The 17,113-nt window shown below is 35.8% G+C and overlaps 1 protein-coding gene across 1 annotated transcript in view; it reads right to left on the bottom strand.

The window, feature by feature from the left end:
- The window catches only part of LOC142353881 (multidrug resistance-associated protein 1-like), a 653,144-nt gene that overhangs the window by 39,647 nt on the left and 596,384 nt on the right, over positions 1-17,113 (bottom strand). The window contains 10 exon segments of the mRNA XM_075406110.1: positions 2,190-2,270; positions 2,709-2,836; positions 7,748-7,905; positions 8,743-8,957; positions 12,093-12,268; positions 14,573-14,686; positions 14,689-14,740; positions 15,166-15,557; positions 16,188-16,202; positions 16,700-16,830. Of these exon segments, the coding sequence (XP_075262225.1) occupies positions 2,190-2,270; positions 2,709-2,836; positions 7,748-7,905; positions 8,743-8,957; positions 12,093-12,268; positions 14,573-14,686; positions 14,689-14,740; positions 15,166-15,557; positions 16,188-16,202; positions 16,700-16,830 (1,462 nt within the window).

The following is a 17,113-nucleotide window of genomic DNA, read 5'->3' as shown; positions in this document are numbered from 1 at the left end:
ACCGGCTCATAGTGCATCTTTTAAATTTCGCCATTTTTAATACAAATTGAACGTAAATATGTTGAATGAATTTTAAAATCCAGTCAGTAAAGACATGGATAAAGGTAAGTAGCGTGGCTTGCGTACAATAGATGTTTACAATATGAATAACAGAAACAGGATAAATGCTAAAATACAACTGCAAAGTTTGAAATTCGGATTCTTGAATAATATGCCCGGCAGATAGCCGAAAAACAGCCGCCATTGATACCCAAAACCCCGATTGTGATCGAAATTCGAAAACGAGCATACTATTAAGCTTAATATGTAATTAAGGCACAATCCTGTTTCTAAAAGAGATGAAATAAGAACTGGTATCGAAACAAGTACCCATTGAACTTCGTTATGTAAATCGTTATATACTCTGTTCAATTTAGATTGCTTTGCGGATATAGAGTATCTATTCAAACACACCCCGCACATTGCCGCAAAATAGCCGCCATAGATTAACGTAACCTCAATTGGGATTGAAAGAACAGAAAAAATGGAAAAATTGATTGTTTTACAAAAAAGCATTTTGAAATAGCATATTTTTTAAATTTCATTCTGTAGTTATAGTCTTATTTCACAAGGAGATGATACATAGGCTAGTAACAATGTCAAAAAGCATTAGAGATGGTAGCTAAAACTTTCTAAAATTGGGCTTTATGGATTTATCCCTTTTCTATTTTTGATTTCGTTTTCGGCATTGACTCTCTTCATTTAAGATTGCTCTGCTGAACAACTGCTGTTTAACAGCACGTTGAGCAGAATGGGGAGAGTGAAACTAGCCTACAGAAGTAAAAAAAATTGATGCTGAAAGGTGAACAAGCTGTGATTTAAAAGGAAACAAATTTTTATTCGAAGAAGTATGGAAAACGCCTCAAAACCTCTGGCTCCATTTCCAGTTTGGGCGTGACCCAAAACCATCACTGTAGTTTGACTTAAAAAATCATGAAATGTGTGAACAGATATTTAAAGGATTCCGGAATTGACTCGAAGCAAAATTTATCTAACAAACTAACCAACCACTAACTGACCAAACTATTAACTTTGTTACACCGTTCAATATGACACAACAAACAGAGGAAACAAATAATCATACAAATAATAATGAAAATATATTATTGGAAACTTTTCCCAAAAGATCGTTTATAAGAATGTGTGGTAAAATTTAATAGAGTTCAACAAATTAACATCAAATGATGGGAAAAAATAACCAAATATACATTCGCAAAATGTGAAAAACCGAGCAAAAAGAAAATAAAGGACAGATTCTAAAATACTTTGAAATAGTACGAAATTGCAAAGTTTATCGAACTGTTCTCAGCTGACCTTATATAGCAGCGCCTTATTTTATATAAAACACCCACACGGCAACCAAATGCAAAAACGTGAGCACGAAATAAACCTACAAAAATTTGCAGAATGAATTTTATCTTAAAATGTGCCATGAAACCAATTGTTTTCACTTAATAACGAAAAGTTCTCCTAATTAAACAACTGAACATAAAAAATCTGAAATCCAGGAAAAAAAGAATTTCAAAAACAGAAAAATTGTTCAAAGACAAAATTGTTCAAACTTAGAGTATTTTTTCAATTAAAACAAGCTTAAATTGACATTACCGCAATCAAAAGACCCCGAAAACCAACTTCAAAACCAATTTCAACCCAATAAATAAACCCAGACAATAAAAACACAAGACACTAAAAGACAAAACAAAAACCGCTTAAAAAAGCCTCTGAAATGGCCAAATCACATAATACCTCAAGATTGCATATGGAACCCTGATATTGGATCCAGCTTAGAAGATGAGGGCAGCTATTAATAAGCAAAGCAAAGTGACTTCGGAAAAAAAAACAATTCTTTCTTTAACTTTCTAACCAAACATAACAGACTAAGGTAGGACGAATGGCTTTCGAATTACAGGCGTGGTTTGACTCCAGCCCGCTTCAGAATACCCCGGGGTTTAATAGTAGCTTTCTTTAGCAGGCGAAATAACTTCATTAAAGTATTCAGATGATTGAATATATTTAAATTGAAATAATAAGACCAGCTTTGGTGCCCAAATTCGCTGTTTGAACCAAGTCAACTGCTGCTATATATTATAATCGTACGTGACCTCATACAGTTTGAGAAACAAAATCTAAACACATGAAAGTATTCTTACATTTCCTTTCTCAACAGTTTCTGTTGTCATCAATTTCTTTCCAGCCTGGTCTTTGCCACCAATTCCACTGTCCTTCTTTTCCTGTTAAAACGATGATTATTATAAGAACTACAGTTCAACGACACCAGTTTCTGATCACGAAAATATCAACTTTCACTTGAAAAAACAGCCCGTTTTGCAGTGGATCAGAGCGTGGGAAAATATGTTTTTCCTATTCTTACCTGGTTTCTAGCACGATGCACCTGTTTATTAATGCAAAATATTAAATCGATCAAGCTAATATCCTCTGTCATGTTATTTGCGACTTCAACAGTTTGCGTAATTAAGCAATATAAACAAAATTAATCCGAACCTGACCCAATATCGAAAACCTAATATCTGAAATATCTGAAACCTAAAACTTAAAATAACAAATCAAATGCAGTACTTTTCATTAATTGGACGCTAATGCTTCAAATTAATTTGATGCTAATTTTTCATGTTTTTGTGATTTCAATAGTTATGAGGAATATCAGAAACCTTTTTGTCAGTGTCTGAGTTGTCGTTGTCCTCAATGGGATCTGTGTCGTCCAGTTGGTGCTGTTTAAAAGGAGAATCCTGTTCTGCGTCTTTCATCTCTTCAGCCACTTCGGGAGACATCAAGTCCACTAAACACCATCAAACAACGTCTGAAGGGTCAAATGGTTACTTAAAAAACCTGCTCTCAACTTAACGATAGTGAGTTTGTTTAATAATGAAAAGAAACAAAAAAACATAGCCGGCATATAAAATGTAAAAAATAATATCCATTTAAAACATACCCGGTAGATTGCCGGAAAATAGCCGCCGTTGATTCCAATAAGCATGAATGGGATTGAAGGAATAGAAGATATTGAAAAAAAAAAAGATTTTTAGTAGTACAAGTAAATGACTAGTAGCACACCACGGGGGGGGTCGTTTTTTTACAGTGCGTGACCCCCCCCCCCCCCCCCCCGTGGTGTGCTACTAGTCATTTACTTATACTACTATTTTTGTACAAAAACATTTTTTAAGTCCGATTTATTTTGATGGCATTTCGTAGTTGAACATCACGTACTTCTGTTTCTTAGAGAGAGGCTACAGGGGCTACTATCAGTACCAATAAGCATTAGAGATGGTAACTAAGACTTATAGGAACGACGTTCAAATAGCGGGCATCTAAAATTGGGCTTTATGGGTTTATCCCATTTCTAATTCTGATTTCAATTTTTTTATACTGACTCTGTTCATTTTGAATTGCTTTGCTGAGCAACTGATGTTCAAAATCACTTTTAGCAGAATGAAAGAAGAGAGAAACTAGCCTAGAGAAGTCAAAAAGATATCACGCAAAATGTTGAAAAAGCGGCAAAATGAGGTAAAGCGAAACAATTTTTTATTCGACGAAGTAAAAACAAAGCCGGAAAAATTCCGGAAACGACTCGAAGTGAAAATCCAATTAAACGCCATCTAAATACTCATTAAACAAAACGTGCCTTCACTAATTTATGATTACCTTGAAGCAAAGTCATGAAACAAAAAAGTAAAAACAATAAAATCAAATCTGTTAAAATATGATAAAAAAATCTGATCAAACTCTGTTATAAATTGAGATCCCGATAAAACTATCTCCGCCAAAATAACTGCATCAAAACAACTAGCACTTACAAAAAACACTTGTGTGAATTTTGAAAAAATACTTAAGGCTAAAATTATGAAAAAAAAGCTCTTAAAAACAACTTTCACGGAAAAACTTGAAAAAGTTACTAAATTTTTCAATATCCCAAAAACATAAAAATCCAAAGAAAAATCCCCTTCAGCCAAAATGGTATCCAGATGCTCTCAAAACAATACGCAAGTCATAATAGGCAAAGAAACTTAGCTAAAAACAGAAAAAAAACGAAAAACTGCAAAAAAATTAAGAAAAATAGTTTCAATTTTCGCCATTTTTTTGTCATATTTCTCAACAAAAAAATGATTCTTACCCACAAAACTGTAACCAATTGTTATCATAAAATTGCTCAAGTAGAAGGGGCTTCATCAATACCCATTTCATCAATACTACTATTTTTGTACAAAAACATTTTTTAAGTCCGATTTATTTTGATGGCATTTCGTAGTTGAACATCACGTACTTCTGTTTCTTAGAGAGAGGCTACAGGGGCTACTATCAGTACCAATAAGCATTAGAGATGGTAACTAAGACTTATAGGAACGACGTTCAAATAGCGGGCATCTAAAATTGGGCTTTATGGGTTTATCCCATTTCTAATTCTGATTTCAATTTTTTTATACTGACTCTGTTCATTTCGAATTGCTTTGCTGAGCAACTGATGTTCAAAATCACTTTTAGCAGAATGAAAGAAGAGAGAAACTAGCCTAGAGAAGTCAAAAAGATATCACGCAAAATGTTGAAAAAGCGGCAAAATGAGGTAAAGCGAAACAATTTTTTATTCGACGAAGTAAAAACAAAGCCGGAAGAATTCCGGAAACGACTCGAAGTGAAAATCCAATTAAACGCCATCCAAATAATCATTAAACAAAACGTGCCTTCACTAATTTATGATTACCTTGAAACAAAGTCATGAAACAAAAAAGTAAAAACAATAAAATCAAATCTGTTAAAATATGATAAAAAAATCTGATCAAACTCTGTTATAAATTGAGATCCCGATAAAACTATCTCCGCCAAAATAACTGCATCAAAACAACTAGCACTTACAAAAAACACTTGTGTGAATTTTGAAAAAATACTTAAGGCTAAAATTATGAAAAAAAAAGCTCTTAAAAACAACTTTCACGGAAAAACTTGAAAAAGTTACTAAATTTTTCAATATCCCAAAAACATAAAAATCCAAAGAAAAATACCCTTCAGCCAAAATGGTATCCAGATGCTCTCAAAACAATACGCAAGTCATAATAGGCAAAGAAACTTAGCTAAAAACAGAAAAAAAAACGAAAAACTGCAAAAAAATTAAGAAAAATAGTTTCAATTTTCGCCATTTTTTTGTCATATTTCTCAACAAAAAAATGATTCTTACCCACAAAACTGTAACCAATTGTTATCATAAAATTGCTCAAGTAGAAGGGGCTTCATCAATACCCATTTGAGCCAGTAAAACAAAATAATCGTCAAAAAAACGGAAAAATTTGCCCGAAAACCAGCAAAATACATTAAAAACCTCCGAATTATCATAAAATTCATATGAATTTCCAGAAAACTTCAAAGCACTACCGAAACCAGCCTAAATTAAAACAAAATCATAACCAAACCTCTTAACCAAAAGAAATAAAAAAACTGCTTTAAAATGCCGCACGTGACAAATTCGCTCGCTTAGAGAAAATTTTTTTCACACATCAATTTCTCGCTCTCTCAAAAACAGCGGTATGAACAAAAACCACTCTCTTTTCGCTCCGCTCTTCACTTTTGTTCAGCGCCAAAATCACTCCAAACATTTTCACGCGTTTCATTTCCCACTTCAAAAATCACTCCAATAAAATTGATTAAAAAGAAGGACTTCTCCAATACTCCTCTTCGAGTCGTAAAAAAATAGGAGCGCTATAATAGCCGGCTGAGAAGATGAGGGCGGCTATTAAAAACTAAAATGTTACGTTTTTCAAAGGAATTTAAAATGACTACTTTATTTTGGTGGCCATGCATTATTTAGGAATTACTACTTTATTGGTATTGAAATTGTTTAGAATATCCTTAATTGTCTTTAATATTAGTGTTACAAATCATTTGGAGAATGATGTATCTCACTGTCAATTACTTTAAAATGTTAGAGCTGCATGAAGAACAAAACCACTCTTGAGGTTGGAGGCGTGCAAATATAATTGGCTAAGGTTGGTCGAATTGCTCTCAAACAACAGGCGGGGGGTCAACTGTGCCTCACTTAAGCCGAGTAGGAGCTACAATTTCACATAGGGCCAAAAATGATGTTAATCCAGCTTGTTAGAGACAACTGCTAAGCAACCAATTTTCACACATTTTTCATTAACTTGTAGTGAAATGCCGAAAATTAAAATAGCTGCTGCAAGTCAGAATAAGAGCAACTAAGATAACCAAAAATCAAGAAATTACGTGTGAAAAAATTGCTCGAAAAAAACGGTACATGAAAAATCGATTAAGCGAACAATCGCATTAAAATAAAAAACCAACTAAACTAACGGCTAGAAACTTCGTTTGATCGGAACTAATAATGTAAAACGATAAAGAGCGCCAGACGAAACAAAAAATAGCACAGCGCGTGATGAAAAAAATCCATTTGACTACACATAAACTAGACCTGCAAAGGACAAAAAAACGGATTTGAAAAACCATTTCAAAAACAGGCAAGAAAATTTGAAATTAAAAGGAGTAAAAACGGCAGACAAATTGCCGCACCTGAACCAAAATCCACTACCGCGAAAGCAAATTTCTGCTCTAACACCGTTTTACTACTCTACTTAAAGATATGAGCGATAAAATTTCGCGAAAATTAATAGCTCGCGTTTCCGCTCCATTTTCAATTTCCGCCTGACAAAAATCACTACTCTAATTTAACCTCAAAAATCACCAAAAAGTGCGCACAGGTCTTGAAAGACAGTGCTCCAAGAATGTAAAACAAGAACACCGCAATATAATTTTGCCCAGGTTACAGCGGAAGAACATAACCCACTAACGTCAAGGTACTGGCGAGTCGGGGTTAGAGTGGTGGGGCCCGAAACAGAAAGAATTGCTCTTCACATCAAGCATTGATGTCTTCTAAAGTTTTGGTGAGTCACGTACCTAAGAGACTTTTCAGACTCTATGAGAACTCAAAGACTCGGGCGTTAGCAGCTTATCCCGTTACTTAAGTGTCACGATACATAATGGTCCAACGAAAGCCAAGTAGTACAAGAAATCATATTAAAAAACACCAACAGGACTAATATGCTTCCTACAAACTTCGCTTGAGAGCAAATGATTAGATAGAGATGTAGACATTTCAAATATCATCAATAAATCAAAATGAATCAACAGCTTACACATCCTTCTAATTTTAATGGCGGGGCTCGATTCTATTATATCATATTTTAATGGGGACAAATAAGTCCACTAAGCAATTTCAATTGACGTCTTTAGATTCTTCTATAGACTACTATTAACATTTAAAGTGAAAACAAATGCGTTGCACTTTTTCATTTGACTTTTAGCCCCGAAACCACAGCAATTGAGTTCAAAAACACGCACTGTTTTGCCTTTAAAATGCAGGCTTTAAAATATAGCGTAGGGTCTTTCATTCTACAATTATAGCAAAATCAAAATTTAAAATTCTGATGGTACCAAATTAACGCTCAATTGATCGTAAATTGACAGGTATTTATACAAATACATTGGCGATAGCCATTAATATTTGAAACCATTGGTAACTATCCATATTTGAAATCTAAAATGACTTCGAAGGAGGAGAACTTGTGAGATTAGAATATAGGCAGATTAAGATCAAATGCGAAAATATACAGGATCTAGGTTCCTTTAGACACATGGGATCTACAAGAATGTATCATTTTTCAATCAGACATGCATCTTAGTCCCTTACCCAAACTTTTCTGAGACTGTCCGAAAATCCTGCTAGCTCTTTGCAAAATTCCTTCTGCTGCTCCGCCATCGTCTTCATCCTCGTCATCGGAATCTTTCTGCTTAATCTCAATCTCCTTCTCCTCCTTGGATTCCCCACCCGCTTTCACATCTTTCTCTCTGAACAAAAGTCTTCAATTCTAACTCCTATCTCCAAGATAATGAAATTTTTTTCTAAAAAATCAGGGCTAGCGGGCATTCTTCCATTCCGTAAATACACCCACAACATTTCTGTAAATGCAACAACATTATTTCAGCAAAATGTGACTAGCTCAATAACCAGTGTAAATATATTAGAATACAAAAACGCCACTTCAACTCCTGTGCGTGCCTTTGATGAAAGCTACGATTACTTTGATGTTCCGATTTTCGAATTAAAAAATCACCTTCAAATTAAGAGAACTTCATCCAAGAACAAAACAGATCCAAAAAACAAATCAGATAAAATTTTAAAAAAATGAAAATCAATGTCAAAACGCCTCATGTGAAAAACAACCACTAGCGAGAAAGAGAATTTGGTTCAAACAACAAACTAGGCCTAGAATGAACTATGAATGGATTGGGAAACCATTAAGAAAAAAAATCCGATCCAAAAAACGAAATAAAAAACAGTACAAATCTAAGTAAAATTGCCGCATGTGAACAAAAAACCTCTAGCTATTAATCACACTGATATTTCAGTTCTGAGGGTTTATAGATCATTTTATATATCATGGTTAATCTCCAGGAAATTAGTTTACTCAATTGATCTATACAATTGATCTGTTTTGTAAATTATTTGAAATTCTACAGTAAACACAAAGGCATTCTGCCCAGTTTCCCTAATTTACTAGGTAACTCTTTCAGGACAATTCGCCAAACCCAAAAACACCAATTTTCTTTCTTTGAAGTATACGAAGGCTTTTATGGCATTACGTATTTGGGTGCCGAAAAGTACAACTAATTAAAAGTACAAACCCATCAGCTTCCGGCTTACACGATCCACAATTATCCTCCAACTGCTGTTGAGTGAGGTGTACTTTGCAGAGTTGTTTGAACGAAAGCTCATCCTCGGTGTCTTTCTCCAGCAGTTCGCAGTACCCGCCCTTCTCTTTAATGCGACCATCTTGCAAGTTGATGATCTGGTCGACGTCATTCAGAAGATGCAGTTTATTTGTCACCAATAGACGAGTCTATTAAAAAGTAGAAATTAAGCAACCAATCTACAAAAAAACTGCAACAGTTCGCTTGTTTGGAAAAAAAATTCAGTATCCTCTGAATTCCGTTTCAAAATGCGCTAACATAGTACCGCAGAGATATTCCTAAAAACTTATATTCTTCAGAAACCATTAAGTTTCATGAAGCAAAAATAACCTGCAAGTAGATTATGTAGACCTATAATTTAATAGACGAATGAAGATCTTAGAAAACGTTAATCGAAAAGCCTAATTTTTTTCAAGCTCCCACGTTCAGTAGCAAATAAAAATTGCATTGGGTTTTTGGTTTTATTTTTTGCGTAAGGTAACTCAATTTTTTTTTTAAAAAAAGCCAGATAGGAAAAAACAGCTGCGATAGTTTTGTAGATCTGTAGTCTCAAACACCAATGAAAAAAATTGAAATGACACAAAACACGCATAACAAGACTAAAACTAATAAAAGTAAAAATTGCCATAGAAAAAAATCTGTCCAAAAATTGTCAAAAGCGATTCGAAGCGAGTGTGACGTCACATGTACTGACATTAAATTTTGGCGACCAAATAAAAAGTCGGGAACAAGTCTTGAACTTCAATTCAAAGCATTTTCCTCGACAAAAAATAACCAGAAGAATTCCAGAAACGACTTGAATATCTTCTCGCCAAAAACTACCCTTTGTAGTAGCTAGTTTCTACTGGCATAAAGCGTGAAAACAAAGACAACAACAATCCAAAGTCAAATAAAAAAATGGCAAATATAAAACATAACCGACGAAACGTCGGAAGAATTGCTCTTGAACGACTAGTGGAAGCTCTAACCAAGTGCAGCCTGCTTCAGTCGCGGGGGGGGAGGGGGAGCCTAAATGGGACTAAGAAGTTCTATAGTGGGCTTCAAATAACCACATTAGAGGTTAACATATACCACTATTAAGATTTAAAGTAAAAAATGACACCAGTTTCGGCGCACTTTTCATTTGACTTTTAGTATTAAATTGCCGCCAATTGAATTCAGCTGCTTTAGATCAAACGAAATGCAAAAACTCAAGGGCGTAAAAGTCACTCGAAAAGTCAAAATTGTCAAGCGAAAATTTTGCATCAAAAAAGACACACACGTTTACAATAATTGCTATGAACTACGTTCAAGAGCAATTAAAAAAACTTGAAGCATTAGGCAAAATCAACAACTTTTTCATATTGTACAAGAACGCAAACAAACCAAAAGATCTCTTTTGCGCAATCGAGACCATAAAATTGCTCATGATAATCTCGCCAACATATCTAAATATGAGAAAAACTAAGCCAGGAAGAAAAATTCTAACATTTCCTGTTTTTCTTTGTGAAATTTTAAATAAAAAGCTGCTTTGAACAAAAAGTACTCCGATCATTTCGTACTTAAAAATGACAAGGAGCTTTCGTCTGCAATTCAGGTAACAATAAATGCAATAAAACAATGCTATTGATACATTATCGCTTATATGGCCAAAATCCACAAAAAAAATTGAAAGAGCTCCTAATTAGCTTACAATTATTACGAAAAAGCTTCCAAATGCAATAAAACAACCCAAATATTACAACTATAACATACAATCGCCTAAACATACAAAAAAAATTAAAACTACTAAAAAGCTTGAAAAAGCCGCACGTGAACAAAAAAAATCGCTCATTCAGCAAAAGTCTTGACAAATTCATTTTCTGCTGTTGCAAAGCATTTCTTGCTCATTCAAAGAAGATATGCACAAAAAACTACTAACATTTTTACTTTCCACTTTCCTCCTTCGAAATCATTCACTAAAGCAACTTTATTCACTGTCTGAACGTCCTGTTTTTCGCTCACTCATTTAACAAAACAAAAACAAAACCCTAACATTCTCCTCCATCAAACTAGCAACGGACATTAAAATTAGTTAAGCAAACAAAATCCGATCAAAAAATTGCAGACTTAACCGATTATTCACTTAGATAACGCATCTCATAATCTATCAAAGATTTATTGTAAACTTTAACTTCAAACCGCACCCTACGTATAAGATAATGACGTCCTACGCAAAATCATCTACTGGGCAATAAGTCAATAAAAAAAGAGAAAAAAAACAGCTGTTGAGATTCTAAAGTGCAATTGAATTGACGCATAGAGACGGTTCGAAGCCAGCAAAAAAACAATTGCTCTCAAATAACAATCGAGGCAGGCGGCAATCGATAGAAACTTCGGTCATTAGGGTCATTATATAGACTATAAGCCGTAAGGCTTTATGAGAACTTATAAACTTATAAATGGTCAAGCGAAAAATTTTATAAGACCACATGACTAAAATACGACTTGCTACGAACTTTGTTTGGGATCAAGTAATTAATTATACTGTAAGTAGCACGAGCTAAGGATCACGAGCTAAGGATACTGTAAGGATACTGTAAGTATCACGAGCTATCAGCGTCTCATGAGACTTTATATGGAACTATCACAATCGGTCATGAGATCATTTTACACAAGCAAATACTCCACGTATTAATTCAATAACAATTTAGGGCAATGAAATGCAATTTACTGATTTCGTCTTTCTGGATCAGGTCAGCTTTCGGCGCTTTTTAAACTCGACTTCGGCGCTTTTTTTAAAGTCTTCTCTGTTTGACTTAACCACTGATAATACTAATATACTCTACTTATAGGGCACAGGAGGACGCCGTTGGCGCCATTTGGGCTCTAATTCCTAGTATCAAGCGTATGTTGTTGTCTTTTGTTTCCGCCATATGAGTGAATATTTATGGAGAGTCGACTTCATTGAAAGCATACGTTTGTTCGTACTTCAATACGTTTGCTCGCACTCCTATTACCGGACTGCTATTGCAAAGATTTTCCTCGTTCCTTCTTCAAATTTTGCGAACTATTGCTTTCATTATCTCTCCACTTTCCATCCCTAGTGCTCTCTTATGATATTTATATAATTCTGTTACACAACGGGTTACACAAACTGTTACACAATTCTGTTACACAAACTGAAAAAGCTATCTCGGGGATCGCGTTATTTGACCTTTCCGTTATGAAACTTTAAATTCAATTAATAATCTATTATGTAACATGTATATGATGGAAATGCAAATTCTTTCCTTCTTCCTATCTATATGTGTTATCTAACTGACCTTAGTAGAGAGAAGGCCCTCAGGTCCAATGACGTGTTCAAATATGTGTGCTGCCACGTGTGCATCCACAGCTGCTAAGGGATCGTCCAGTAGATATATATCCCTGTCAGAATAGACTGCTCTTGCCAGACTCACTCTCGCTTTCTGACCACCGCTCAGATTGATACCTTTCTCACCTGAACAATCACAACAGGTCTTAAGTCGTTAGTTAAGTAAAGTAGAAGGATAACTGATCGGAATATTAAACATAACCGACTAACGTCGGGCAAATTGCTCTCAAACGACCGGCGGGCGGTTGTCAGCACCTAGCCACTGTTTAGTGAGGTTAGCTTTCGCTTGATTGAAGAGGCGTGAGGCTAGGGTAATAGACGATATTATCACGCCACATAACAGCCGCTGAAGTCAACAAAAGAGTTAAGGAGAGAGAGAGAGAGTGCGAGGTAAAACGTGAGCGAGAAAGATAAGGAAAGAAACGCCAACCAACACACACACACACACACACACACACACAGAGAGAGAGAGAAAGAGAGAGAGCTAGAAATTTTTTCCATGAGATTCTAGCCTTGTTAGTAACTAAATCATATAAAAAACTGAAAGTGCAAAATTCAGAAAACTTAACACATTTCGCAGTGACGAAAATGTTCAAAGAACATTTTTTGCCTCTGGATTTTTGTCATGTAACCCATCTGCAAGACTTAAAAAGCTTCGTTGGCCAGTATTAATCGCTAAACTCAAAAAAGGACTCAAAAACTGAAAATAAAATGACAAAAATTTCAAAAAAAAATTGAAAAAATCGTAAGTTTTATTAAAAAATCGTTAAAATTTGTGATATTAAAAAGTTCAAAACTATTCTATCGCAATAAAAATTGTTCAGTAACCTATTACCAAAGCCTATACGAGGTTTCTTGGCCTGGAAGAACTTAGATAACGACAAATTTTGAAAAATTTGAAAAAAAATTCAAGTTTTATCCAACAATTGCTAAAAATCGTGATGTTCAAATGTTGAAAAACATTCTATTACCACTAGAAACTATGCAGCAACGTATTATCAAACCCTTCAGGAGGTTGTCTGAACCCTGAGGCTGAAAAAACTTGAATAATGAAAATATATGTCAAAAAATTTTAAAAATATAGCAATTTTTGTCAAAAAAAAATGCTAAAAATCGTGATGTTTAAATCTTGAAAATGAATCCATTACTTCTAGAAACTATATAGTAACCTATTATTAAACCCTCGAGGAAGTTCCTTGGCTCTTGAGGCTGGATAAACCTAAAAAACGACAAAAACTTTCAAAAACATTGAAAAAATTTGCAAAATTTATCAAAAATGCAAAAAATTCGCAGTGTTGAAATGTTGAAACCATTCTATTACCACTAGAAACTATTCAATAACCTATTATCAAATCCTAGAGTGGATTCCTTGACACCTAGGGCTGCTAGGGCTGAAAAAACTTGAAAAATTGACAAAAATTTTTAAAAATCTTGAAAAAAAATTGTGAAAATTAGTATAAATTTGCGTTTTTAGCTAGCGGTTGTTCGTCAGTAGCTAGCCACGGGTGGGGGGAGGGTGCACGGGGGTGCCGATGGGGGTGGCGACAGTCGGTTGGGGGGTGGGGGGGGCAACAGGGCGGTGGGGGGCAATAGTGGGGGGGGGTCAGCAGTGGGGGGGGGGGTGGGGTCTTCAAGAACCGCTGTTCACACCATAAGTATAAGACTCCAAAACTGTTTGAGCTGAAACAGAGCTAAAAGGCTCTAAGAGCACCTTAATGCCCGCTGGGCGCTACCTGTTTATCCCGTTTTTGAGGACGAAAAGTCAAAAGCGTCAGACGAAAAATTGGTCAAGCGAAAAATCGCATAAAAAAAGACCGACAGGACTAATATAATTGCTACAAACTTCGTTTGAGAGCAATTAAACATAACCGACTAACGTCGGGCGAATTGCTCTCAAACGACCGGCGAGCGGTTGGCTTGGTCAGTAGCTAGCCACGGGGGGGGTGGAGCCAATAGTGGGGGTGGGGGGTCAAAAAAGGGGGGGGGTGTCAACCTCTAAGAACCGCCCCTCACACCATAAGTATAAGTATAAGTCTCCAAGACAGTTTGAGCTGAAACAGACCTGAAAGGCTCTAAGAGCACATAATGCCCGCTGGGCGCTACCTGTTTATCCCGTTTTTGAGGACGAAATGTCAAAAGCGTCAGACGAAAAATTGGTCAAGCGAAAAATCGCATTAAAAAAAAGACCGACAGGACTAATATAATTGCTACAAACTTCGTTTGAGAGCAATTAAACATTCAGCTGAAACTTTGTCAAAACAAGCTTAATGAATTTATTTCGTCATTGCCGTAATTAAAGTTCCAATTGAACAAAATGACAAAACCAAGCTTATTCAATTAAAACGACTGAATGAAGAAGCACCTGGAGATTCTAGGGGGACTGACATTACAACGATATAGACGGACTCTTATGTCTCATACGCAACATACCAATTTCAGTCATGTCTCCACTGTCGAGTATTTTGAGGTCATCAGTGAGGGCACATGCCTCAATCACCCTTTCGTATCTCTCTTCGTCGAACTCACTTCCGAACAGAATATTGCTCTCACAGTCGCATTTCGAATCCACATCTGCTGACCAACATACGCCACGCTGCCCTGAAAAAACCTCCTGTCTCGATTGACGATCTCAAGAACCTCCCTCGTTGACCTATTACGCTATGCGCTATTAGAAAGAATATAACATTACACCTATGATTGTCTTAATATAATACATACACCTGGGGGTTTGCAAAAAAATATGCACCCACTAAGCTAGGGTTCAAATTAACAGTATTAGTAGTGGCTGTAGAAACAAAAATCGGACCACCAAAGCATTTGTAGTGAAGGTTTAGTTTAAGTGACTCAGAGCAACAGTCGATTTTCAAGTTTTTCCCATTATACCCCACCACCCCCGCAGCTTAGGGGTCATATAACGAATAGCCTCCTTAACGTAAATATATCTCAATTGGGAGGCTATGATTTGGCTGGAGAGGGCGAGCCAAATTTTCTCAGGAAAAACTACAAATGCCACGTTTACTCACATCAACATTCGCCACACCACATCGTTTATGCATCTCTCCCAAAACTGCATTGAGCAACGAACTCTTCCCACTGCCAACACTTCCCAGAATTGCAAAGAAGGCTCCCTTTTCCACATTAAAGTCAATGCCGTCCAGAGAAAATCTCACCCCGGTTGCGCTTTTTGGGTTCTTGTCACTTGTCAACAACTTCTCATCCTCTTTGCAATCTTTTTCGTCTTTCTCTACAGCCTCTTTATCTTCATCGGCAGTTTCCTTCTCGTTTTTGGACTTGGATCCACCGGCGACTGAGGACAGGCGCTGGAACTTTACTGAGAATGCTCCCTTCTTGCATTCGTCTTTGGCATCACTCGATTCCCACGAGAATGAGCAGTTTCGCAGTTCGATTGAATTTCCTAGTCAAACAGGTGCGAGAGGCTTAGTTTAATTACTATTTTGTTGTAACTGCTCCGTTCTCCCGGTGAACAAAATTTGTTTTCATTACCACGAGATGATCAAAATAATACTTGTTTATCCACTGAGGTGCAAATTACACAATATACCCAATATGCCAATATGCTTAATGCCATTATAGCCAATTTATTCCTGTCAATTTTTTGGTTCAATAATCCGATTACATATTAGCACTCACATATTTTTTATGTTTTCATATATTTTATGTTTTCTCATAATTAAGCTATAATTTTAATTAAGCTGATAATTTAATCCCATGTTCGGTTGAGATAGTTTCAGACCAAATCCCATTGAGCGCGAGGCAGGGCCAATTATGCACTAGCTAAATATTGCTAAATTATCTTTTTGGTAGTTTCAAAATAAGGATAAAATAATGAGTATATTTTAAGTATTTTGTAACATTGGGTATATTGGCATAGGGTATTTTGCCCTGACACCAAAATGCCACCAGGGGAGAGGAAACAGTTCCGTTTGAAACACACCCGTAATTCTACTTCAATTTTTTTAACGAAAGACAGGACAACAATTTTTAAAAATTCTCAACTAAGGCATAGAATGGTAGAAAAATTTACCCGATAAGCAGCTGCCTAAACATAGTATTAATCACGATACGCATAACAATGATTTTTCACTCAAACACTCGTTGTTTTGATGGTGAAGAAATAGCAGTCTCGTATCTCAGTGAACATAAATTAACGGATAGAGAGCGGGCATATCGAAATAGTTCAGCCTATTTCCGGGGTGAAAATAAGTAGCACTCTATTGCTCATCCCAGAAAAAAGCCCTAATCGGATCTGCCTTATTACAATAAAAACCCACACAGCAGATACTGTTACACCCAGCGAGTTTTGCATCATGCGTATTTCAAACTATGACCTACATATATCAGTGACGTCGCTGAATTTTGGTGGGTTGAAAAGACTTTTGTGAATTCATTCGTTTTTAGCATCTTTCTAGTACATTGATGTACCCCTCTTTAACCAGTCTTCTAAAAGCTTAGCACTTCGCTAAACCACCGGCACTGCACCTTATAAACTTATAAAAGATAAATCCAGCAAGTAAAAGAAGAGCTGTAATGAAAAACCTTTAGTTCGTCGACGTAAGATGGCATCATTTTGAAGTTCGTCTAGCAGGAAGAAGGTTGTGAGACGATCCATGGCCACTTTGGCTTGTACTAATTGTGCAATCATCATTGGAAGTACAGACATTGGGAACCTATAAATACCTGCCACTGTATACATTACGGCACACCTGTTTCTTTCATTTCATTTCATAACAAATCCAAATTCACACACTCTTGAATAAAATTAATTCATGTCGTTAAACCTAACCCGTAGCCAGATCGCACTAGAAACCCAAAAACAGGGGCGCAATAATGAAGGTCTATAAAGAGAATGAAAATGCTCGATTTCAAAACTCAAAGCCAGAAAAATTTTGAAAAAGCGTGCCTTTCGCAATTTAATGACGTTTCATAAAACATGACCAAAAGAACTTTCTT

The sequence above is a fragment of the Convolutriloba macropyga genome, chromosome 15 (genome assembly GCF_964194025.1).
Source record: "Convolutriloba macropyga chromosome 15, txConMacr16.3, whole genome shotgun sequence".
NCBI classification, from domain to species: domain Eukaryota; kingdom Metazoa; phylum Xenacoelomorpha; order Acoela; family Convolutidae; genus Convolutriloba; species Convolutriloba macropyga.
This window is presented reverse-complemented; position numbering and strand designations above follow the sequence as displayed.